We start from the raw sequence: 25,326 nt of genomic DNA, 5'->3' as shown, positions 1-25,326 counted from the left end.
CATAACACAAGTATCAAATCGTCGTCATTTTGAAAAGTTCAAATATATACCAAAACGACGTTATTCCGAATCCTCTTTTTTCTCTATTGCCGTCATCGACCACCACGTCATTTTTCATTTTGGCCATCGTCGATCGTCGTTGATGGTGGCCGTTCAGTCCCAAAATTTATGGGTCGGTTCGTCTCGTCTCCCTGAGTCCAAATATGGTAGTTGTTTCACCGGAATATGTCCCAAAGTCTGTGAATCTCAACCGAAACATTTCAGCTTCCTTACTTTCAATATTCGATTCGTGAACTTCGGAGCAAGTTTCGACAAAATGAAGGTCAGATTCGAACTCAAGGTGTTGAGGCGAAGTGATCCATGAAATTTAAGACCGAACGATCACTATCTATGACTGTCAATAGTGGTCGGCGGTGGCAACCGACCACCTCTGTTTTTATTTTATAGTTAGGTAAGCAAAATAAAAGTGAGAGTAAAATTTAGTGGGGAACAATGTAATTTACCATTTATATTTTTAATTATTTTATATTAAAAAAAATAAAAAATGACACATCATCATAATATTAGAGAGATAACAATAGAGTGAATAAAATGATTTAATATACAAAATTCATTTAATCTATAAAATTCAGAGAGTAAATTTAAAAAATTAAAAATATAGTAAGTTAAATAAGAGATAAAGTAAAGTTCATTAAAAAAACAATGTAATTTACTTTAAAAAAAAACGCAATCTATCAGACCACATTGTCTCCTCAAAGAACAAGGAACACACTTGAATTAACACAATAACGCATACATCAAACAAGACACACAAAAAAGGGTTCCTTCTCCGCTGTACCACTTGTCCTTTAGATTCCCGTCTCTTGCTCGTTCATGAATTGAAGTGTTAGTTCATAAACAATCCCTAGCTTTTATTTCCCTTTCTATCTCTATCTTTTAATGGGTTGTGTCAGTGAGAATCGTTGGGAGTCGTTTCCCGAGATGCTTTCAACTGGGCTATCCCTCAACGAAACAGAAGACGCACTTGAGTCTGTACAGTTCCCTTTCGAGAAGGTGTTCCCGGTCTATGCAATGAGCCTTACCGAGCCCCAAACCGATTCTATTGTCAAATCGGATCACGACCCAATTTGGGATGCTGTGCGAGAGGAGACCAAGTTGGAGGTACCAAATTTCATAGCTATTCTTCCCCCCCCCCCCTCTTTTTTTCTTTTTGCCTGAACTTTTTTCTTGGGTATTGCTCCAATGGTCTGTTTGATACGTTTGTGATGGGATTTTGATTGTTGAGGATTTTTTTTCTTCGTATTGCTTGTGACTAAGTTTTGTGAAAGGATGCACAATCTATAATCAGAAGGTGATAGCCGATGGTCTCTTGGGTTTTTTCGTGTAAAGATGAATAATTTTTTTTCCCGTGGTTACTTGACTTTCATTGGTGATCTTTCAATCGAGTGAGTGATTTGCTTGGTTTTGATTATTAACCTGGCTTCGGTTTTTCTATTATCCACATGCACGTTAAATTGAAATAGTGGCAGTCAATTTTTGTGAGGAAGTTAAAGGTATCACTAATGGTTTAAAATGAAGGATCAACTTATGTATTCTACGATCAATCACTAATGCTTTTGTGTGAGGTAAAATTGATGGAATGCTACTTGCTGCAGGCAGAAAAGGAGCCTATTTTAAGCAGCTTCTTGTATGCGAGTATCTTGGCACATGATTGTTTGGAACAAGCTTTGGCTTTTGTTCTTGCCAATCGTCTACAGAACCCTACACTCTTGGCAACTCAACTGATGGATATATTTTCTCATGTTATGATACATGATAGGGATATTCAAAGATCAATTCGCCTGGATGTACAGGTAATTTTGTTAATTTTAAAAGATAGTGTAGATTTGATGTTTGGTTGTAGAAGTTTTCATCGGAAAATCATTTTAAATGTGTTTACATTTGGAAATGGTTATTCTGCAGGCATTCATGGACAGAGATCCTGCTTGTTTGTCATATAGTTCAGCATTACTCTATCTTAAGGTAATATATACTTTTTACTGGTACTTTCTCGTGTATACTATGTCTTAGCTTTTACCCGAACTGTTACTTTGCAGCCCTTGTGTTTAAACTATGATTTCTGTATTCCCTATGGTGAAAAAAGATAGTTGATTTAAGATGGTTTCAGATATAAAGAGAAGATGTTTTAAGATATAAGACAAATAAAGGCTGTCAGCAACTGTTGCGCTTTGAGTGTCCTTTTTTCTGGACACCATTCTATGTGATCAATCGTATCCAATATGTTACAAGTTCCCTCCTTTTTCAGGGATACCATTCTCTTCAGTCATATCGAGTAGCTCATGCCTTATGGAAGCAAGGGCGAAAACTGTTGGCACTGGCATTGCAAAGCAGGATTAGTGAGGTAGAGTTTTGTTTCTGGTTATTTGATTAGGCTTATGCATTTTTTTTGCATGCCATTTTGATACATCTTTCACATGCTTTTCAGGTTTTTGGAGTTGACATACATCCAGGTATATATGTTTTATACTTTAATCGTATCATGTTTCTCATGCCTTTCACAATATATAATCTCTCGTTATTAAGTTCCATACGACTTCTATTTATAAAAAGGGGAAAAGAGTTACAATTCTGTGTTTCGTTGCATGAAACAGCTTATATTATCTTTCTTTTTGAGGGTTTACAAAGTGATTTTTGTTTATTCAGTTTTATCCCAGTTCTCACGTAAGAGTATATCTAAACATCCTTTCATATTTCGTGACTTTATGTAGCTGCAAAAATTGGAGACGGTATATTATTGGATCACGGGACTGGTGTTGTTATTGGTGAAACAGCGGTTATAGGCAATCGTGTTTCATTGATGCATGTAAGCCACTTCGTTTTAATTGCATCTATGGTATGGAAGGTCCTTCTGTTCAATTACATTATAAGACACTTTCTTTCAGGGAGTGACATTGGGTGGGACTGGGAAGGAAACTGGTGATCGCCATCCAAAAGTTGGTGACCTTGCACTACTCGGTGCATGTGTAACTGTACTTGGGAATATAAAAATAGGTGAAGGTGCAATGGTTGCTGCCGGTTCACTTGTATTAAAACATGTTCCTCCACATAGGTACCTTTGTAACTTTCCCAAATATTCATGATTACACCTTGTTTGAAATTTAATGACTGAATCCTAAATGTTTGATATGTCTTCTTGGGGTGTTTTGAAGTATGGTAGCAGGTACACCGGCACAAGTTATTGGATCCATAGATGAGCAAGATCCATCTTTGACAATGAATCACGGTAGGTCTTGTGCATGAATGTTAAACACCATAAAAGAACATTTGACCCAGTGAAATAATTTGGACTCGTCTAGTATGGAACTAACAGTAGTTGTCTGAACTTGCACTCTAAGTTCAGAGATTTTTTTTTTCTGCCAACAGATTCAGCTTTAACTTATATCGTCTTGGTTAGGTTATATCTTCCGGAAGCTGCATAAAATGTGGGGTTAGTTCCATTAGAAAATACAAAAATGATTTAAAGGAAAATTACTTTCATTTTCAATTGATAATCTTCATGACAAAATGACTTTACTATTTTTTGCCGTGTTTTGTCGTAATTGAACTCATGGCCTGGAATATTGTTATAACTTCGATGGTGTAAATGAACGCCATCTTTGCTTTAGTTCGTTTCGTTACTGGTTGCTATGATGAACTTGCAGATGCTACCAAAGAATTTTTTAAACATGTAGCTGTTGGATCGAGAGATGGAAGATCGAAATGGTAAGTATTCTTTATATTTTAAAGAAAAAATGACCAAGGTGTTTTTGCAATTATAATTTCAAACATATCTGGATAGTTGGATTCTGAAAAACTCTACCTTATTTTTCAGAGCCATTGGATGATGAAAACGAAGATGGGGGGAATTGATGTCCACTGCCGGTTGCAATTTGTTAAATGGTTGTAGTTTGTCTGCAAGACAAATAAGACAGGAATCTACATAATATAGGAATATGGGTCAATTGATATTACTTTGCCCCATGAAATGACGTCACTGTCACTAATCAGACAGCACAAAATTTATGTTCTTACAACACTAGTTGTGTTGGGTTGGGATATCATGCAGTGCACTGAACAAGAGTTTCTTCTTTATTCATTTCGAAGCCTGAGTTTCTTCTTGATTTTTTTGAGGTCCACAGGGGATGTAACATGTAAGCATTAGGAAATAGACAAGCGTTGCTACGTATGTATCTACAAAGTTTAAGATATATATATACATGACTTTGTAATAACAATATGATGAAGAGAAAAAAAAATCAAAATTCAAGCGACCTTTCATTGCATTGATTAACGTTGTACAAAAGCCTTGGCTAAAGTTCCCTGCTTGTAATATTCAACAGTTTACCAAGATTTTGCTTGTAATAGATCATCATACTACCTAAGAACAGCCTGAGGCACTAACCAATCAAGCATGCCGAACCAGGATTTAAGGAGGTCGAAAAATCAGCAACTCTGGTTTCCGAAATGTAAACGGTACGTTCATCGGTGACCTTGCTGTTTTTTCGACCTTCACTCCTTGCTTCAAAAGATGTTCAAATCCCGTAACAAGGGTTTGTTTTACAAAGAGTTGTTCTCAGCATGGACATTGTAGTCATGCATGACGGAGTAATCGCTTTTGCGTTCCCTATAAGATCTTTCCTGACGATCACAATGCGAGCACCTGATGCCCCACGTTCTTCTGCGCACTAGTTCAACGGCTTGGCGTTTCATCATCTCATTGGCGCATATATGCAAATACTTGGCGTTTCAGCTTTGCTCTAAACCATCAAATGAGGGGACCCTGGCGGACTTCTCTGATTTACCGGATCAAATGACTTTCAGCTTGCAGTGTTTATGTCGACTTCCTTAAAAGTTGTCACCCCATGAGCCAGGAACCAGATAATCAACGGAGTCACTGGGCCGCAAATATTCAACGGGATAGATATCTTCGTCTCGTCACGGTGGCTTAGTACAATAACACTCATGCCGGATCGGTGCCAATTGTAAAGTTCGGGTTGTGCCTCGAGGAGGACGCTTTTGGGCAAGACGGCGGCCCTAGAGAGAAGTTAAAGTCCCAATCTTGAAAAAAATACATGGAATTAAAAAGAATGGTGTTTCATTTATTAGTGTAACAGGGAAATACATGAAATTACAGTGAGAAAATTAAACTATGTTCAATATGAACATACATAACCATGTAAAGACATTTCCTCCAACAACCCAGGCTGGTGATGCTAGCTTAATTTTTTTTTTCATTTGCTTAACATTTCCCATGTGCACGCAACTCAACGTTGCTCAATTTATTACTAAAAATTAGGTAGTCAATCAATAGCCTGATGAGCTATGGTTGTTGGATTTCTAATAAAAATTTTGCAGCTTCACATTTTGCCGTGAAACCAAACTTGGATGTGCAGTACTTTCTATGTACCCCTGTTAGTTTTCCTGTTGCCGCCTTCTCATGGAAACCAACCATCAACCTTGAACGTTCTCTGCAACAACCAGAAGGGGGGGGGAAACATCATTATTTGGTATAATGTTTGTTTGGCAAGAAACGAAAAGAAGAAGAAGATATGAACACTCACAGTAGCTGTTCTTCTTTGTAGCTGCTATGCCACTCGCATGTCTTACTCCATTGCTTGATCCCATGTAGACTGCATTGGGCAGTATAGATTGCAGCAGCTGCTAGTAGTGATGGTTGGAACTTAAGCATCTCGTACTCCACCAGCGCAAGCTCGATCAAAAAGAACGACAGAAGCTCGAGCTTCTTGTCGGACTGAGCCGCCTTGAGGAACCTCCGCATGAAAACGTACGGAGTGGGGAACGACGTATCGAATTGCAATGTATTGAGCATCAATTTCTCCATGTCCAGAACTTCTTTCCTGGAGTAAGCTTTGTCTGATATAAGGATTAGATCTCCAACGACAGGAACAGACACCTCCTCGTACTTGCATGCCAAAAGCATAGCAACCAGTCCAACCAACTGAAGCTTTTTCCTCACCACCGTTTGTCGAGACAAAAATCTGTCTATGAGATTAACTGTAAGAAATAACGTCTCCCCCATGAGGTCAAATTTGTCGTACACCTGTTGATTTTGCAAACCAATTATGACCCTTAGTGCACATTCATTGTTATTTACCGGCACTGGTTTAGTAGGGAAGAACAATTCAAATACCTCAATGAGCCAGTCGATCAGTATAGCCCTCATTTTCTCATTAATGTCAGATTGTTGCTCCATGTACTTAGATGAAACACAGCTAAAATTCTGCATAGATACAAAGAATTGGTTTAAGCAGAGTAACTAAAATTTTGCTCGACTTAAAAAGGAAACTAATCCCATAATGGATATGGATAGATTTACCTCCATCTTTCTGTAATAAGCATGCAAATCTTCGACATATTCGACGACTGCCAGTGGATTCTTTGCATCACAACCATCAATATCAACAATTGATTCTTCAATTATATCCTCCATTTCCACTTCCTCCTATCAAATTTCACCAAACCCCGTTTTAGTCAACTTCTGACAGTGAAGAATAACACATGGATTTCAGAAGTGGTCCCATATAGGAAGAGCACCAGCTATATAGCTATAATGGTATCGTCCAAAACCATTATTGTACGACCGTAATACCCGCAATTTAAATCTGTGGAATAATATAACAATGTTTGAAAGAATGTGCGAAGTAGGTACCATCTCATCGGCATCACTGAGGCTGCTTTCTGATTCTTCCAAGAACATGGGTACTGGATGGTCTACAGATGCCTTATTTTCCTCCGCATCTACAAATATACAATCTCCAAACGCATTTGAACTTGGAACCGATGGTTTCAGCTTCTTGGTTTCCTGTTAAAAGGACAAGACATCAGAATCTAGAAATAATGTTGTTGTCTATGTTACTCAAACTCTTCAGTTCTCTTGAAGTGTGGGTACCTAGGGGCAATGCTGTTGACTAGTTCTGGTAATTTGGGCAGAAAACTTCCTGAAAGTCAAAAAATGAAGCAAAAGCTCAGGATTTTAAAAGGACACGACTTTTTATAGTTGACTGAGATTTAAGATCCAAATTTTGAACCTTTTCTCATTTAAAGTATAAAACTCTAACCTGGTAGCAGGTCTGTGCACAGGATCAACCTGCTTGCTTTCAAAACATCCATTTCTTCTGAGAAAGAAAAGAAAAAGGAAAATCTTCAGATTTTTTCAAGAGAAACAATTGAAAGACGAAAGAATAAAGGAAGTGGGAGATATACTGTGACGAGGCTCTCTTATTAACAACACAAGGGAATGCTTTAGCTCCCACTAAGTTGTGATTGATGACACTCAAAGCCCTTCTGTTGTGCTTAATCTCCTGCCCAAACTTTCCGCAACCTGCAACACCGCCTCCTCCTTTATTCAAAACAAACATGTTAGATCTATGGGGAAACCCAGTTTTGGATATTGAATTTAAAAGGAAATGAAACCAGATGTACCTTGAAAATTTATGGGTTTCGTGAGATTATTATTCTCATCAGATATATGTTCCATTTTCTATCCAGAAAAGCACCACCACACCTCCAAATGAAGAAGAGAAGTCCGGTGTATGTAAATATAACCTCTTTTGATTAGGGAGAGAATGAACATTTAAAGAAGTTAAAAAAAGTCTCTCTTTCTCTCTCTCTGTAGCGGAGATCTACAAACAGGTAATAGATAGAGGTTGCCTGTCTGAAAAGAGAAGGGGAGTGTTTTTAAAAAAGGGCAACGGCTAACTATTGAAAAGTTACCGTTAGATGATAATACGGCTAATTATTAAACATCGAGGTTTAGTTTAGTTAATTGATAGGATTATGGTATTTTTTTATTGTTAATATAGAAAAAATTATTAAACATTGGATTTTATATTTTGAGATGTTATAGAATTTTAAGTCGTAGGGGTGTTTAATAAGTTGAGCAGCTCGTGAGCTACTCGAACTCGACTCAGTCAAAACTCGGTAAATGCTTGACTCGAGTTGGCTCGACTCAAACTCAAACTCGACTCGAGACCTTAACGAGCTGAGCTGAGCAAAATCTAAATTGATTCGATAAGTTCGTGAACAACTCATTAATTTTTTAAAATATATTTTTAATAATTACTTCAAAATTATTTCATTCAAAAAAATAAATCTAAATAAATTTATTAATTTATTAATAAATAATAAAAAAATAAGTTGACTAATCTATTATTTTTTAATAAATAATAAAATATTATTAATTAATAATATTTTTTAATATAAAAAACCCAACCCTAATATCCTCATATAGTATTAGTAAATTTTAATTTTAGTTAAAAAAAATAGGTAAATTTTTTAGTGAGCTTAATGAGCAACAGTCGAGCTTAACGAGCAATGAGTCGAGTTGAGCAGCAAATTTTTTTAACGAGCACAAGTTGAGCACAATTTTAACGAGCAACGAGTCGAGCATTACCCAACTCGCGATCAACTCTCTCGATAAGCACCTCTAAATCAGGGTAAAACATTTTTTATAATAGCATTGTAAAACCTTTTAATGAAAAAAAAAGCAAGAGCTACAATTTATAAGGGTAAATATATAAATGGTTATTGACTGCACTTTATCGATTATTAAAAGTTATAAAATAATCATCAAATTATAAAGTGTTACTTTGTTGAGTCAATCGTCTATTAAAAGTTACAAAATGGTCATCCAAAATTCATTATTTTTCCACACTCGTCCTTTTTTGTTAAAAAATTGACAACAATCTGAGTTGAACATTAACCCGTTGACTGTGATATGATAAAATATGATCATAAAATCTCAAACAACTATTATATTTTAGTCATCATGTTAACGTTTAACTAAGTCAATCGCTAATTTTTTAACGAAGAAAGATGAGTTTGGAACATATGAATAATCGGGTGATTATTTTGTAACTTTTAATAGCGAGTAACTCAACAAAACGACACTATATAGTCAGAGATAATTTTATATCTTTTAATAATTGACGGACTAAATAAAATAATATCCTATAGTCAGACACCAATTAAATACTTTATCCAATTTATAAAGAATCTAATAAAGTAAAAATGATTAAAAGTTAAAAGAGGATACTTGCACTTCTTGTTAGCAGAAAATGGGTAAATACGCAGTGACTAAGTCAAAACTATAAATACTTTAGTCACTGTCATAATAGGCTAGAAATTAGGACATAGGATATAATAGGTTAGTAACACCATCTTTAAATATGTCAAATCATTTTTGATTACTATAAACTATCGTTGAACCCTTCGAGTTTGACTGCACAAAAAATTGAAAGTCGTTTAATGTTTTTTAAGCGTTTAAAATTCTCATTAAGATGTAATAAAATTCTAAATATACGAATATAAAATTGTTTTGAATGTTTTCGTCCTTGGGTCGTTTATAACATTCTTACTCGAAGTTGAGACCTAAAAAAATAACAACAATCTCTTTATCACCAAGATCGTTTGATTCATATCATTATTTAAAATATGAAAGTAGAAGGTGGATTGCGAAGATATACTTGAGCTGGAAAGCCTGCTTTGCGAAGCACCTCCTGGGATCGTAGACATGACCGAGGAGTATGAAGGACGGTCTCATCTTTAACTAGACACATGGGACAAATACCATCCGACAAGGCCGCTGCTTTTAATCTTCTACAAACAGGTAAGACACCGTGAGCTACTCTTCAGGCAAAAATACGAACATCGCTATAACCTTTCATGCTTTGGAGACGCCTACCTGCACATTAAAAGAACGATGAAACCAATGATAACCGGAATTAACTGAGTAAATACATGTATCATGCTTGCCTAACAATGGCGTCCCCTTGGCATGGAGCTATAGTCACCCTAAGAATTCTATTAGAGTCCTCTGTGGTGAAGACACTCCTCACAAACTTCTCGTTCCAACGAGGAGTACCACTAATCATAAACTCATGTCATTTCACAAGATTCGTCTCATTATTCAGGTAATAGCCCGTTAAGGTAATCCTAGATGAATCACCCCAATTACCGTTAGGAGTTGTTTGGTTTAAGGAATGTGGGATTCTCGCGGAATGAAATCCACATTCCCATGTTTGGTTGGCCAAATCTCATTTCCGGTAATGTTTTATTACCAATAGTAGATTTTTTGGGTATATTACCGGGAATGTCATTACCTCCATTTCCTTAGGTATTGTTGGATTACCGACGTTTCGGACTAAAATGCTTTTTCAAAAATATCATTATTCTGTCATTGAATAATAAAAATTCTACGAAGGTTAAATTAAAAATTATCCTTAAACTATTTTAGATTTACAAAAAAAATCTATAATTAAAATTTTATATAAAGTTCAGGGGTTAAAATAAAATTTTACCCTTTCATTAAACCTTTTTATATTTTCAATTTTGTAAAAAAAATATATATTATTAATTTAAATTTTTTAAAGAAAATATATAAATATTTTCCAACTTGTTAAAAAAACAAATATATAATAAGGACAATTTGGTCAAATATACATTCCAATAATCATTTATTCCTTTAATCAAACATGATAATCTTACATTCCTGCTAAACCAACCAAACACAAAATACAACATTCCAGTAATCCTATTCTGGTAATCTTATATTCCCACTGATAATCTTATATTCCGTGAACCAAACACCCTTAAGGTAATCCTAGATAAATCACCAAAGTGGAAAGCAAGTACACGTGGCAAGGAACGTATTGCAGATTGTGCAAAAAGCAATTCCAGATTTTTCAACTAATTGACCCACGTGATTTCCACAATCCACATGTTGAAGAGGAATCACAACTGCCACAAATAATAGCCTGATTTTTAGGGATTCAACTTTGTTTTTCAGCAAATAAACGTCCAATGTAGTACTATATGTTGGCTGGGATTTGTTATTAGGAGATGTGAATTATTATTTGAATTTTCTTTGGTTTATTGATCGTAATAGTGTTAAGACTCTTCACTACTACACTCAATAAGAATTATCGTTCTTTCTTTCTTCATCATTTCTTGTCTGATCCAAGGGTCACACACACGAGATCCGCGGCATTCGGATCTCATACTTGTCTCAGGTAGGAATCTCGTACTTGTGGTTGTTTATCATACCTTGCAATCGTGCCCATTGTAATGCCAGAGAAGGAAACAATGTAAATGATGACTAGTGCTTAATGATTCAATTGTATTCTCTGACTTCAGGCAGACAAATCTTTGGGTCAAAAGCTTGCTTCTCGCCTCAATGTCAGACCAAGCATTTGGTCGATGACTTTGATCAAATCCCAACTTCCGATGGAGAAAAATTCTTCCTTCTGCCTAGAGGAAGTTGTAAAGCACGACGACGTGCAGGTATGCTAATTGTATCGTTCTGAATATTCGCATTCCGCAATGGAATAAGATCATAATATAGCGATTCTATGACTAGAAAATCAGTAACTAGATGTGCTACTATTTTGTTGTATATGTAGAGTTTTGAAGTATTCAAATACTCTACATTTTCATGTCAATTTGCCTCGATCTAGTTTCTGCATGTGCAGTGACATTTTATGCCAAGTAATCCAATCTGTTCGCACTGGAGCTTTGCTGTTATTGGGCCATGGCTCTCGTGCACACACCTTTCCCTCGACAGCTAAAGCTAATGATGTGGTTATATTTTAATAATTTCATTGGTTGTAAGGTGTTTCAGTTTTGAAAATAGAACAGTCTGCTAAAATCTTGACAAGATCGTCCAAGGTTTGTAGACAACCATGAAAAAGGCAAACTTGAGGATTGAGGAAGGCTGGATTTATGAACATGTTTCAAAGCTGCTTTCAACAATGATTCAAGTTTTTCACATATGTAGAAATATAATCCAACTGAAATGGGGGGGGGGGGAGAAGACACCCATCACATGACAGCAAATAGAGCAGTTAGTTATATTAAAAGAAATATTTGAAATTACACTTAAATTTGTAAATTAAATACATAATTAAAAAAATATACTAACCATAACATGTGATTAGATTATTGGTAGACCACTAACAATCGCAAAGTAGAATCGAGTGTTGTAAAAAAAACTATATACGAACGTAAATCACGTATTCAAGTTCAATATGAGAGTTCAAACAGAGATATCAATAGGATAATAAATAAATGTTATATTGATCAGTCAAGGTAACGTCAAATCCAACCTTAAAATTAAACAAAAAAATCGACCAATCGATCATAAGACTTTCAACTAATTGACAATGTTTAAATCTGAGACTCTAAAGATAATAACAAGTTTCTTAACCATTGAAATCGTTATAAGAGAAAGTTAATTATATTTCTATATACGAGTTTTTTTTTCTTTGTTTGAAAGGTCTCTTTGATAATGACACAAACTTTAATTATACTTAAAATTAAATCGATATCTTACTTAAAAGATATTTTAAATCTTATCATTCGATCATATATTATTGGGTGGAAATGAAAGAGGAGGATGAATAAAAGAAGACTATTGTTAGCAATGGATAATGACCATGTCAATGATGCCGTATTAGTGGGTGAAACTGGAAGCAGAGCGAATGGAACCCCAAGTTAGCAGATAATCCGTTGCTAAAAGCCCCCAGACAACGGCATAATAATAGTCGTCCGCCTTTGTTTTATTCTTTTATTAGCCAAAAACTGTTAAAAATCCTCCGCTCAACAAAACTTAACACAGCAGTAAGAGGAACAAGAAAATATAAACAATCATTGGACTGCGTTAATCTATCAGGCCTTCGCCTGCCCTCTCGTTATACCCTTCTTCCTTCTTTTTTGCAAAACGAGTTCCAGTTTCACTTGAAGAAAAACGGGTTTGTTTCACTCCTGTTGTTTTCGACCAGGGAACTTAGATCTCACTCTCCACATAGAATCTGCCTTTATTCGTATTTTGTCAGGTACCCTTTCCTCTCTTTGGCCGCCTGCTATTTATTTCTCACTTCAGCAAACTCCTCCTACATTGATTCATTGAAGTGTTTTTTAAGATATATTTCTTTCTGTTGTGTTTGATTGCTGAATGTGATTTTGTAGTGAAAGACAATTCCAATAATGATGGAGAGGGCAGAGTCATGCCAAAAGCTATATACAAGACTGCGGTTATGGGAGTTCCCTGATGAGTATGTGATTGAACCCACCGATGGTTCTTCTGCTTCCTCTTTGTCAATCAATCGTGTTGATGCCTCGATCAAACTCGTTGGTGGGTTTTTTTTTTCTTTCTTTTTTCTATGCTTCTCTTTTCAATGTAAAGGGTTAGATGGTTTTACTTGACGTTTTTCTTCGTTCTATAGATGCTATTCCAGAATGCAGCGCAGTTCGTGTTCCTAAGATTCAGGCTATCTTTGGAGTAGTTGGAATGCTAAAGCTTGTTGCAGGTATGTAGGTTTCTATGAAATTTCTGAATTTTTAATTATCCTCTATTTATTTGGTTAATTCATAATGGAAAATTAGCTGGGAACCCCAATTGAACGGTGAAAATGTGTGCCTGATTAGATCAGTAGGGCATATAAATCTGTAAGATCCAAATGAGACGCAATTGGTTTTCGTTTTACTTATGTTATTTGATTGTATTCTCAGAATTGAGGTCGGTGGTATCTCCTTATTTCCAATCATTTTGATGTGTTAAATTTTATGTGTTTAGGATCATATTTAATTGTTATAACGGAGCATGAATGTGTTGGATCTTACTTGGGGCATCCCATCTTCAAAGTTGTATCCATGAGAATTCTTCCATGTGATCATTCGCTTAAAAACTCTTCTCCAGAACAGGTACAGTCTGTTTCCTCACTTCTTCTAGCAAGTGTGATTGAATTGGTTGATTGACAAAGAATCTTTTTATACCATTTTGGCAGAAAAAGGTGGAGAGTGAATTTTATGGGCTGCTAAAAGTTGCAGAGAGGACTGTTGGCCTTTTTTTCTCTTATGAAACCAATTTAACGCTGAGGTGAACTACTTTGTCAAATCAGGCCTTGTATGCACGATTAGAACAATTTTCTTTCTCAAAACAGTCACACATCAAGCAAAAAAGGTTATGATGTGCACACCTGCATCTTTCTGAATGACATCTTAGAGAAACTTCCAACCAGAGCAGTTTACAATTACATGAAATCTCTGCACTACAAAAATCAGCCTTATGTATGCACAAGCAAACTGCTAAGTTTATATGTGGTGGTCTTAGGAGGGGTAAAGTGCAATTCCTTCTAGACACACTGGAAAATGAATTGATTTTAGATATGCCTTTGTTCTGTAGGTTTAAGATGACACATAGGGAGCACATTTGTGAGAAACATAGCATGCTGTGAGGCAAAGCAGGAAACTGGCCCTTTAATATGTTAAAGTTAACAATCAACCACTAAGTTGTTCTTTTTCATTTGTTGGTTTGTTAATGAAGGCCAATAGTATGTCATCAAACAACTTGCAAACTTCCAATATATATCAATAGGCTAGGCACTTTGGAGTTATTAGCAGTTATGTATTTCATTTTTTCTAGTCGTTATATTTTCTTTAAATGTTTATATTTATGGTGAAAATAACCGTTATAAGATTTGGTACACAACAGTGCTCAGAGATTAAATGATCTGGGAGACGAATCTAAATTGCTTCCTCTTTGGAGACAGGTAAATTGCTCAATTTTTAAGTACCTAATACATGGATTACTCTCTTTGTTTTCTATGTTACGAGATTATTAGATGATCTGCTTGGAACAGTTTTGCTTTTATGGTAGTTTTTGTAAGTGCAGTGTTCAATATTCATCAAAATCTCCATGTGATTCTTCGTTGCCACTAAGTTACTGAGAGGCTTTTCCTTATGTTACCAAATGCTTTCCACAGGCAGAACCCAGATTTCTTTGGAACAATTATATGTTGGAAGTACTTATAGACCACAAGGTGAGCCTTTTCCTTTAGTAACTGCGTAGTTTCATGCTCCACATTTCCATCATTTGAATTTGAACTAGCTAACTCCTTTTGAGTTCTGTGACTGCAGCTTGATCCATTTTTGCTTCCAGTTGTCCAAGGGAGTATCCTTGATGAAACTAGTAATTTTAGCAATTTTTGGCATAAAAAGTTCTTATTCCTTCTTAACTGATTCATTACTAGTGTCGACTTTCTATATGGATCATCCCCTTAACTGCCAATTAGGTTTTCAAAACTTTCAAGCAGCCATTGGAAAAGAAATTGTTGACGTTACATTGATTGCGAGGAGATGTACCCGGAGAAATGGTAGCCAAAGCTAGAAATGCCTCTCAATTTTTTTAGCTTGGCTTTATCTTGCCTGCAATTTTATTTTTCAAATTTGTCCTGTTGAAGGGAAGGGTCGAATTATTGAATGCTGCAAAAGAAAAATCTGGTAGACTAGTACTATTACAGATTCTCTTTTTTAATATGAACAAATTCATACCTTTTGCAAGTTCCATTCATGCTTGTACTGGGTAAATTTCATTATCTGTACAAAATATTACCTGGCAGTATTGCCTCATCCATTTTGAGCTTGGGATGGATAGAATATGGATTTTCCAAATGGATATATAAAATAATATTTAAACCCTGCTACATTTTCTTACTTTCAAGTTTTTTAGGCCTTATGTAGGAAACTTAATCTCATTGATTACGTATTGTTTGAAAGGAACCCGAATGTGGAGAAGGGGAGCTGATCCTGATGGGTATGTTGCAAATTTTGTGGAAACAGAGCAAATTGTGCAGATGAATGGTTTTATTGCTTCATTTGTTCAGGTAACAGTCACTACTTGTTTAATCTCTATAAAATCAATATGTTACAAAATTTGGCCTCTTTTTCAGTCCTTATATTCCTTAGAGAAGTACCAAGAACAAACGTTTTTCCCTCCTGAAAAGTAGAAATTTATTAATAAAACCAAAAGTAATCAGACAGATCAAAACAAAGTTACAAGCATTAAGAACCTTTCCAAGTGCAATCAGCAGTGGGCTGAATCTACCCAATCCTGTCTTTGCAAATTTTTCAGTGTCCAAGTTATGAGGTCCATATTTTTATTTTTCACGTTCTACGGGTTATTGGATCAGATTGTTATAAACCCCTTCCCTTGTTTTGCCTCTTACAGGTTCGAGGGTCAATGCCGTTTCTTTGGGAGCAAATTGTTGATTTGACTTATAAGCCTAAGTTTGAGATTGTAAAACCTGAAGAAGCTGTAAGCGTGTTCATTTATTGCAACTGTTTTATTGCGTGCATGAATTTCTTCTACCTTCACTGACTTTTCTGGTATTATGACATTATGTAGCCCCGAGTGGCGGAGAGGCATTTTCTGGATCTAAGGAAAAAATATGGAGCTGTACTAGCTATTGATCTTGTCAACACGGTGAGCATTGGATGACTATCGGTTTGCAGTATGCTTTGTAATTTATTATATTGAATATACTCAAATCCTCTTATGAAATGCATAGAAAATGCATTTTGACAATGTACTTTGTCCTTGCAAAAAGTGAGTTTTCATTTGGGCAAGCATTTATTCATTTTTTCAAATGTTTGATCATGTGCCACTTTATCTCTTACCAGACTGGAGATGAGGGGCGCTTAAGTGCAAAGTTTGCAAGTTCAGTGGAACCTATACAAAGTGATGATTTAAGGTACTGTTTCTGTTTATCTAAATCTTTCTTTCTTTTTCCTTTGTTTTTGTTATGTTTTATGCAATAACCTGTGATCTTGCAGATATATTCACTTTGATTTCCATAAGATCTGCGGACATGTTCATTTTGAGCGCCTTTCCTTCCTCTATGATCAAATTGCAGATTTTCTTGATAAAAATGGGTATGTTTTGATAATTGAACTTATCTGCAATGTAAAATTTGATAACTGTTCCTAGTGCACCTTTTATTTGATTGATTTTGCAAGGGAAGGTTTTAGAATATTGTTCCCTTAGTAGAAGTTTATAGGAATGAAATATAGGGATTGATGTTGGGTTCTCTTTGTCCAAAACTGATAGGTACCTCTTGTTGAATGACAAGGGTGAGAAAATGAAGGAGCAACTAGGAGTTGTAAGGACCAATTGCATTGATTGCTTAGACCGCACCAATGTTACACAGGTGCGTTTTAAACTAGATATATTTAATCCTGGCTTTGTTGAAGGAGGCATAACGTGTTTGCCATTGTCAAGACATTTTCTTTTTGGATAGCAAACTTATGCTTAGTGCTTACCCACTGTGACAGTTTCAACTCCACCCCAAACCCCTAAAGATTACCTTCAATTTCATGGAAAGTGCATTAAGTTCTACAATGTTACACTGGTGCGTTTTAAACTAGATATATCTAATCTGGCTTTGTTGAAAGAGGCACAACGTGTTTGCCATTGTCAAGGCAGTTTCTTTTTGGATAGCAAACTTGTGCTTACCCACTGTGACAATTTCAACTCCATCCCAAACCCCTAAAGATTACCTTCAATTTCATGGAAGGTGTATTAAGTTCTACAATGAATTCCAACTATCACTATAAAGTATTCATAGATGGATGTTTCTGACCTTTGAAAGTGCTTCCTATAACTAAACGACGACTCTTAAAATTTTGAATTTGATGTATGGGACTATCTCTTAGCAGATATGTTGCTTTTTTTGTGTTAAGTTGCAATGTAGATCTCTCTCAAAACATGGCAACATACTTAAGGAGAGGTGCATGTAGTTACCAGTTATTCTTGTTTGCCATACTTTAGCGTTCTTGACTTACATAACTGTGGTAACCTATGTTTGCAGAGCATGATAGGTAGGAAAATGATGGAACTTCAGCTTAGGAGAATTGGTGTTTTTGCCGCTGAAGAAACTATTAGCTCACATCCAAATCTAGATGAAAAGTATAAAATATGTAAGTATTTCCATTTTTTCTTGATTTTGTAATTTTCTTTCACATGATGTTCCATCTTAACTGTTATTACTTTCGATTATATATCAATTTGCTTATTTATTTTTGGATAAATTGATAAATGTATAAAATTGATTTACTACCTTGTGAACTAAAAAACTTACTTTTAAATGTTTGCACATGTTCAGTGTGGGCTAATCATGGGGATGACGTAAGCATACAATATTCTGGCACCCCTGCATTGAAAGGAGATTTTGTCAGGTACATTTACATCCTGATTTTACAGATTGAATGTTAATATTTATATCTGGAAAATGCCAGTCTCAAGCTTTGTTGGTGCATCTTTGTACAAACAGCAGTGTCAATTTTCTCTGCTGAATGTTTTTGCTATATCCAGCATTCTTGAGAACACTGTCATTAATATTAAATTTGGACCGACACTAATGTCATGCTCTATGAAGTTTTTCTTTGAACTGAAAAGATTCTAAAAGCATAGTTATTATTGAGCCTTACTAGTTCTCCTTGGAATACTTCCAGTGTTGTTTCAAGAGATTATGGCATCTATGTTTTGAAGTTACAGTAACATTTGAATTCTTAAGCTTTGCTTGGTATGAAGATGGAAATGAGGAAGGATAGAAAATTTGTTAATCAAATGGTTAGGATTCAAAGTAAGAAAGTGGTTTTGAATCTTGACCTTTTAATTAACAATTTTCCATCCTTCATACCTAGCAAAGCCTAAGTAATTTGATATATTCTAAAGCATATTAAGAACATGTTAAAAGCATTCTTGACCTTAGAACCATAATGAAATCCGGAAAGTACATTCGATTAGCCTTTGGGCACTTTGAATAGGACCAGTTATCATTTTGTGTGCATCTCTGAAAATATGACTTTTTTATTTATGTGCCCATTTGGAATTGATCAATGGGGTTTGACCTGTTTGTTTCTTGTGAGCTGTAGGTTTGGTAAGCGAACTGTTCAAGGGATCCTTAATGATTTTTATAATGCCCTCGGTCGGTATTATTTGAATAACTTTGCTGATGGAACAAAACAGGTACGAATACTTGTTTCTTTAAGTAATACTTCCAATAATTAGAAAATAGGTTAATAGTATTTCAAACTATTTTCACTTACCATCACCATTTATAGTTGTCTGTAAATGTATGGGGTGGGATAATGGTAGGCAACCCTACCTTTTAGTTATTTTCTTTCCCTAATTCTAATGATAGAAGAACTTTTATATGCATAAGCGCGCATCAGTCAATACTACTATTTCACATCAAACTTTTGTTTCAGCATTCTTACCGTTAAATAGGTGTCATTATTTTATGAACCACAATCCATGATTTGATTGATCAAATCATATATTTACTGTTAAAATAGGTGTAATAAATGGAGCAGCTCTTTGAACAATTGATGTCCTACTTTCTCCTTTTTTTTTTTTTTTTTTTTTGTTTCTCATTTTACTCCATTTATAGAGGGATCATTTCTGAGATGGCATTCAATGTCAATGTAGAAGCTTTCTCTAATATATTTGTTACATGTATAAAGGATGCGATTGATCTCCTGCAAGGACATTACATTGTTTCTGTCAGCCGGGATATAACACCACCATCACAAAAAGGAGGCCTTGAGTCTATGGCTGTAAGTATAGATGGAACAAAAATATGACTTTCAAGATTCAATTGCTTTTATTGTGATGTTTGTGAAGCTTTATACTGTGTGATATTACTTAATTTTCGAAGCAATTGCAATCTTGTTTTTGTGGACTACACAAGAAGCTTATGTCAGGTGACTGTCCTCAGCAGGAACTTAGAGTTCATTGTCCATTGACTTGTCCTTGTCCAATACAAATATCAAAATTTCACTGCAGGTTTGAGGCCTGCAGAGAGAGAGTGTTGCATTTGTATAAAGTGCAAAACCTTCATCTGAAACTTTTGAAATATAGATTTTTACTGAAAAATGATCAGGCAGCCACATTACGTTGTTGAGACTTGAGATTATGGCTTACTAGGCGTAGTTAAACACATAATTTAATGCATATTCGAAAGTATTTGCTAGAATATTCCGGTTGGTCTTTACAACCCTTGTAGAATGTTAAAAGTTTTCCATCTTTTTGTTCCACATATACTATTCCATAGTATCTCTTTCTGATCTGTTATGTTATTACTGTGGCACAAGCCAGAAGGTGTCCCATCATCTTGTGCCATATCATGTTTTTAGTTGCTGGTGCCAAGATTGAATACAGATACATAGATATATGTTTTTCTATGTAACTTTATATTACATGTTTCTTGTCCGTGTTGAATACTTTATCGGTCTTAGTAGTTCTTTTAAGTTTTTTATCTGTTTTTTTTCTGCAGAACTTCCCAGCAGCTTTATGTGTGGTCTCACTAGGGTTATTTCTCACAATCTTGTCACTTGGCCAAGGTTAGTTTGCACTTCTGCTTAATCTAATAATGAAGTATAACTTCATTAGCCCGTAACGGATATCGACATAATCTTTGTTTTCGCCGTCTGCAGCCCGATACGATCTCCGATACTTATTTTTCTCGGCTTTGTGGGCTACCATAAGTCTCGGTGTTGCAGCAGTTGTGAAGGAAAATGGAAGGATTTTCTGCAATCGCCCTCGTTTGCATAAACCGCGCCATTGATGCGTATGCTGCATGGTATGGGAAATAAAACTTGTTCAAAAGCTTTTCATCTTGCTGGATCATAGTTGTTATTCTTTCACACATATTTTTTTGTAGTCAATTTAGTTATAATTTAAATGATTTCATTACCTCCATCATTTTGCTATTCTGCCACAACTTTTTATTCTCATTTACATTAAACTAAAAAGTATTTTTTTAATGATGATGATGATGATGATGATGATGATGATCATACTTTGAAGTTGAGTTTACACTTATCAAGGTTTCATGTGTATCTCTTTACCTTTCCTTTTGCCTACAATCAAGATCAAACCATGTAGATCATATTTTTATTTATAACAATAAGGATAAAAATATATATATATAAATCAAGCCAGCAAATTTGAGATGCATGGGAAATTAAACTACGTACAACACAACTCAACAATCTCCATTCTGTTCTACATTTACAAAAAGAAAAGAATCGATTTGCAGACGTATGTATGCAGAGATCTTCAAAAGAATAGTAGTTGATCGTTCAATCATCTTGATCATATAATATAACCGAGAAGAAAAGGAAAAAGGATCATCACTCTTCCAGAACAGTAACACAATGCAGGATCTTTGATTACTTATCTTTTCCCCCGGATTGATCCTGCGGGACGATGACTGCTACCTTGTTGTCCATGCCTAGGAGTAGTCCAGGAATGAATGGAGCCCGATCTGGAGGTGTCCTTTGGCCTTTCCTTGTTGAGCGATTCAATCCGTTCCAATGCCTCGACAACTTCTTTCATGGACGGACGGTTTTTAGGATCGTGCCCTAGACATTTGAGGGTGAGCTCGGCTGTTAGCGATGCGGCCTTGGACGAATACTGACCCTCGATCCGGGCATCCATAATGGTTTTGTGCTTTCTTTTGTGTGCTAGTGTTGGTTTAAGCCAATCCACCAGATTTTGCTGTCCTTCCGGACGCTTTGTGTCCAATGCTCTCAGTCCGGTCATCACCTCGAGCAACAACACACCGAATCCGTACACATCGCTCTTCACGTACAAATGTCCTGTTGGCACAGAATCAGAACTTTAACATTAGCCTGCTTTGAGCAGTTGTTGAACAAGAGAACGGAATGGCGTATTGTATCGACATTACCGGTTGCGATGTATTCCGGTGCAACATAGCCATATGTTCCCATAACCCTGGTCGATACGTGTGATTCTCCACCCGAAGGCCCCAATTTGGCCAAGCCAAAATCTGATATTTTTGCATTGAAGTTCTGTAGGTGTAAACAAGAACCAAAATATGAATTTTAACTCATATCAGTCTACATATGAAAAAACTTCATTCTACTACATATCCATTGAAATCCAAAGGCATGAGGCAAACAAGGACTAACCCCATCAAGCAATATATTAGAGGCCTTGAAATCCCTGTAAATGACCTTCTCCGTGAAGTGTAAAAACGCTAGACCTCGAGCGGCTCCGATGACGATTTTAAGCCTGGTTTCCCAAGACATAGGTTCAACTGCTGGATTTCCTGCATAAACCACATAATCAAGCAATCAACATGACATTTGTCCATGGAAATGGAACTTATTTTCGTATTTATATTCCGAGTTTACGTCGAAATAGATGGTTCTCCAAGCTTCCTTTCTGCATGAACTCATACACAAGGAGCAGCTCTGTATCCTCCCTACAGTACCCCAACAACTTAACCAAACAGGGATGAGACAACCTTCCTAGAAAGTTCACCTCTGACTGCACAAACAATGACAAAATTAAAATGGAGAATCAAACATCATTTGCTGGCACTGGTAGAGACAGCCTTGAACAAAAAAACGACTTTTTCTAAGGCGTTAAAATTAGGGAATTTGCCTAATCACACAGCTAGAAAAGAAAGCGACGGCATTGAAACATTTAGTCAATGGCCCTATGGAAATCAATAGTCATGCCACGTTTGGGGGTCAACGATCGCAGATGAACATGTTTTCTTTGGTGGGGTTAAGAATTAAAGGCTCAATAAAGCTAAAAAACATCTTGCTTTCTTCTTTTCCAGTCTAATGATCCTCAAAACAAAGTTTTACAAGTTAATAATGCTTAAACAAAGATGAAACTGATGATTAACGCAGGCACAGATGAGAAAATCCAAGGTTTACCTGCCACTCCTGGAAGCCTTGAACACTTTCTTGCTTCAATTTCTTGATGGCAACGATCATTCCAGAGCCAGCCTTGGAGGGTGCTAAGGTTTTCTCGTCCAACCAGCCTTTGTACACTTTGCCGAAACCCCCTTCACCCAAAGCGTATTGAAATTCTTAGTTGCAATCTTCATCTCTGCAAAGGTAAAGACTTTCAAGTTCGGTGTTTCCAGGATCCGCCCATCGGGGTTTTCCTCCTCCACGATTTCGCTTACGGTTTGAGAAAATTGACTTCTGCAATTGCTGCTGCTGGTGGCAGATGATTCCGTGTTATTCGATGTGACTGTTAACCCAGAAACAAAACCGTTGACTAAATTACCAGTCTTTTTTTTTTGGTATTCATGAGAGAAGAAAAGATTACAATAAAACAAAAAATTGGTTATATGAACACAAATACAAACCTGGGGTAGTGGGGATATTGGTGGAGCTGTAAACATGGCTAGTTTCTCGACCAAAAGAAGCAGATCCCCAGCAATTACCCATATTGACATGCACAACAACAACAACTTTACCGTATCTCTCTTACCAGTGAACGAGAACAGCATTCCCAGCAGCACAAGCTTGGAACTTGTTAAATTTGCAAGCAAAAACGCATGCTGATATTTATGTAATAAAGCAAACAACAACAGATGAGGTTCCAAGCTTCTTTTGTGTGTGTTTTGTTTTATGCTTTTGGAATGGCCCCTTTCTTTCCCGGAACCAACTTTCTTGCCTCTCTGACCTGGAAAAAGAGAAAAAAAATTCTTCTTTTTCTGAAGCACTCTTACTTGCTTGTGAATATATAACGAATTCCATATGAAAAATATAAAATTTAGGTGGTGTTGTTACTAGGGGTGTAAACGAGCCGAGTCGAGTTAAGTATTGTTGAGTTCGACTCGATTCGAAAACTCGCGAGGTTAAAATTTTCAAGCTCAATTCGAACTCGAAATCTTAAATTGAAGCTCGTGAGCAGTTCGAAATGAGAAAAAAATTCTTAAAATTAACTCGATTAAAACTTCAAATTCAAACTCAAACATAAACATTAAATATATAAAATCTTACTGTATTTTAAAAAAAATCAATACATAAATATTAATATTATTATTAATTTATTTTTTAAATAAAATCTTAATATATTATATTTTCGAGCTGTTCACGAGCTTTTCGAGTCGAATATCGAATAGCTAATTTCAGCTCGTTAAAAACTCGAGTCGAGTCCATTCAATCCGAATATTTATCGAGCCTTAATGAGTCGATCTCGAATAACTCGTGATCTGTCTCATCTTATTTACTGCCCTAGTTGTTACGATTGTCGTTTTGCTAAAAAGACGAGGCTTCGCCGAACATCAAGGGAACATGAATAGAGTATTTTCGTAGGTGAGCATTATGGCGCGTCATAACTAACCTTGTAAAGTTAGACTGTTGTAGAAAAAGACTGACTTTTTGCAAATTTGCAATCACAGTGCCTCACATCTCCAATTATTTTGTTTTATCATTTTACAATGGATTAATATAAAAATAAGTATCTAAATTATACTTAAAATTAATTAATATAAAAATAAAAATAAATAAATTTATACTTATGTTTTTTTCTTTCTGTATCTTAAACTTTCATCTATCTAAATTGATATCAGATGATCGTGTTCTTATCTAAATATAACTCGTTTACTTTTTTTATTTGATAAAAGAATAAATATAAAAAAAAATGTATTCAGACTAATAGCTTAATCTTTTTTAACACTTATTGTCAGGGACGGACGCAAGATATTAAGTTGAGAGATGAATATGAACTTATAAAATTTTAGAGGGGACGAAAACATAGTTTCAATGTAAAATATATAGAAAAAAATTTAAAATATATAATAATTTTAAATTTTTAGGAGTGGCCGCCTCCCGACCCTCCTAGGTCCGTCCCTTCTTATTGCTACACTTTGACAAGAAATGAAACATAATTTTTTCTTCTAAATTGTAATTTTCAACCAGAGTACTACTCCTAAGATACTTAAAGATCATGGTCTTTACCAACTACAAGTGGGTATGGACTTTTATGGCGTCAGCTGTCTGCAGAAAATGATGCAAAGACGATGAAGAAGAAGAAACTCAAGCAAATTCAGACCAAATTTTTCAGAAGTTGTTAATTGCCGGGTTGAATTAGGAATGGAAAATGGAATTAATGAGTGCAATATGTACTACTGCTGTGTGTGTGGCCAACAACAAAAGTGGAACCCAATACTGGCTGCCCTCTATGTTAATTAATTGAACTTTAATACAAGTAGGTACGGATAGAGGGTTCTCTCTTAAAGACGAACTTTTAAAATTTCAATAAGGGACCGTTTCCACCTTTGAAATAAAAAATATAATACGAAAATCTAAAATATATGATAATTTTAATTTTTTAAGAAATTGATTGCTCCATTAGAGGTGTATTCGGTTCGATTCGAGTTTTTACTAAAATATGAACCCAACTTCACTTGCAGGTTTTTAAAAATTGAAGTTGAAACCGAACGACATAAAAATCGTAGTTTTTGATTCAGTTCGGTTTAACTATTTTTGACAATCATTATTTTTCAAACTCAACCTCCATAAAAAAAAAGTAAATTTAAAGCTTAAATTGAATACAAATACATAAATTTAAATTTATAAAAAAATATTATTAGTTTTAAGATTTCATTTATTTAAATTTCTTTTAATAAATCCAAAATGAATTTGTTTTGGATA

At 35.4% G+C, this 25,326-nt stretch overlaps 2 protein-coding genes and 2 pseudogenes across 4 annotated transcripts; 2 read left to right on the top strand and 2 right to left on the bottom strand.

The window, feature by feature from the left end:
* Positions 1 to 865: 865 nt before the first annotated feature.
* On the top strand, positions 866 to 4,171 carry LOC120118664 (serine acetyltransferase 4-like). Of its 2 annotated transcripts, XM_039138677.1 has the most exons (10): positions 876 to 1,161; positions 1,656 to 1,853; positions 1,963 to 2,022; positions 2,306 to 2,401; positions 2,486 to 2,510; positions 2,769 to 2,863; positions 2,943 to 3,109; positions 3,210 to 3,283; positions 3,702 to 3,762; positions 3,872 to 4,171. In XM_039138677.1, coding segments are annotated over exons 1-10 (999 nt in total). In that variant the 5' UTR covers positions 876 to 939; the 3' UTR covers positions 3,873 to 4,171. The 2 variants fall into 2 exon arrangements, with proteins under 2 accessions (XP_038994609.1, XP_038994608.1); XM_039138678.1 differs by lacking the exons at positions 3,702 to 3,762; positions 3,872 to 4,171 and adding an exon at positions 3,445 to 3,521 and having other exon boundaries at positions 866 to 1,161; positions 3,210 to 3,341.
* A 949-nt stretch (positions 4,172 to 5,120) lies between these two features.
* Positions 5,121 to 7,636, bottom strand: LOC120118666 (annotated as a pseudogene).
* Positions 7,637 to 12,798: 5,162 nt separating this feature from the next.
* Positions 12,799 to 20,594, top strand: LOC120118663 (phosphoinositide phosphatase SAC7-like). Of its 2 annotated transcripts, XM_039138675.1 has the most exons (21): positions 12,799 to 12,890; positions 13,024 to 13,189; positions 13,281 to 13,364; positions 13,631 to 13,758; positions 13,842 to 13,933; positions 14,549 to 14,606; positions 14,820 to 14,876; positions 14,974 to 15,007; positions 15,129 to 15,209; positions 15,613 to 15,719; positions 16,064 to 16,150; positions 16,241 to 16,318; positions 16,516 to 16,586; positions 16,669 to 16,767; positions 16,943 to 17,042; positions 17,703 to 17,811; positions 17,997 to 18,069; positions 18,769 to 18,862; positions 19,360 to 19,452; positions 20,172 to 20,238; positions 20,332 to 20,594. In XM_039138675.1, exons 2-21 carry the CDS (start codon positions 13,042 to 13,044, stop codon positions 20,460 to 20,462), a joined length of 1,791 nt encoding a protein of 596 aa, XP_038994606.1. In that variant the 5' UTR covers positions 12,799 to 12,890; positions 13,024 to 13,041; the 3' UTR covers positions 20,463 to 20,594. The 2 variants fall into 2 exon arrangements, with proteins under 2 accessions (XP_038994606.1, XP_038994607.1); XM_039138676.1 differs by lacking the exon at positions 12,799 to 12,890 and having other exon boundaries at positions 12,948 to 13,189.
* A 464-nt stretch (positions 20,595 to 21,058) lies between these two features.
* Positions 21,059 to 23,162, bottom strand: LOC120118722 (annotated as a pseudogene).
* Between the last annotated feature and the right edge of the window lie 2,164 nt (positions 23,163 to 25,326).

This window comes from Hibiscus syriacus, unplaced genomic scaffold (assembly GCF_006381635.1).
Source record: "Hibiscus syriacus cultivar Baekdansim isolate YM2019G1 unplaced genomic scaffold, ASM638163v2 tig00110328_pilon, whole genome shotgun sequence".
NCBI classification, from domain to species: domain Eukaryota; kingdom Viridiplantae; phylum Streptophyta; class Magnoliopsida; order Malvales; family Malvaceae; genus Hibiscus; species Hibiscus syriacus.
Note: the sequence above shows the minus strand (reverse complement) of the source record. Positions and strands in the feature narration are given on the sequence as shown.

Excerpts from the sequence above, each read along its gene's own strand:
- LOC120118663 (XM_039138675.1), top strand. The coding sequence starts at position 13,042 with ATGATGGAGAGGGCAGAGTCATGCCAAAAGCTATATACAAGACTGCGG. Across the intron at positions 16,319-16,515 it reads CTATTGATCTTGTCAACACG|ACTGGAGATGAGGGGCGCTT; the intron begins GTGAGCATTGGA and ends ATCTCTTACCAG. Across the intron at positions 19,453-20,171 it reads GAGGCCTTGAGTCTATGGCT|AACTTCCCAGCAGCTTTATG; the intron begins GTAAGTATAGAT and ends TTTTTTCTGCAG.
- LOC120118664 (XM_039138677.1), top strand. The coding sequence starts at position 940 with ATGGGTTGTGTCAGTGAGAATCGTTGGGAGTCGTTTCCCGAGATGCTT. Across the intron at positions 1,854-1,962 it reads CAATTCGCCTGGATGTACAG|GCATTCATGGACAGAGATCC; the intron begins GTAATTTTGTTA and ends GTTATTCTGCAG. Across the intron at positions 2,023-2,305 it reads CAGCATTACTCTATCTTAAG|GGATACCATTCTCTTCAGTC; the intron begins GTAATATATACT and ends CTCCTTTTTCAG.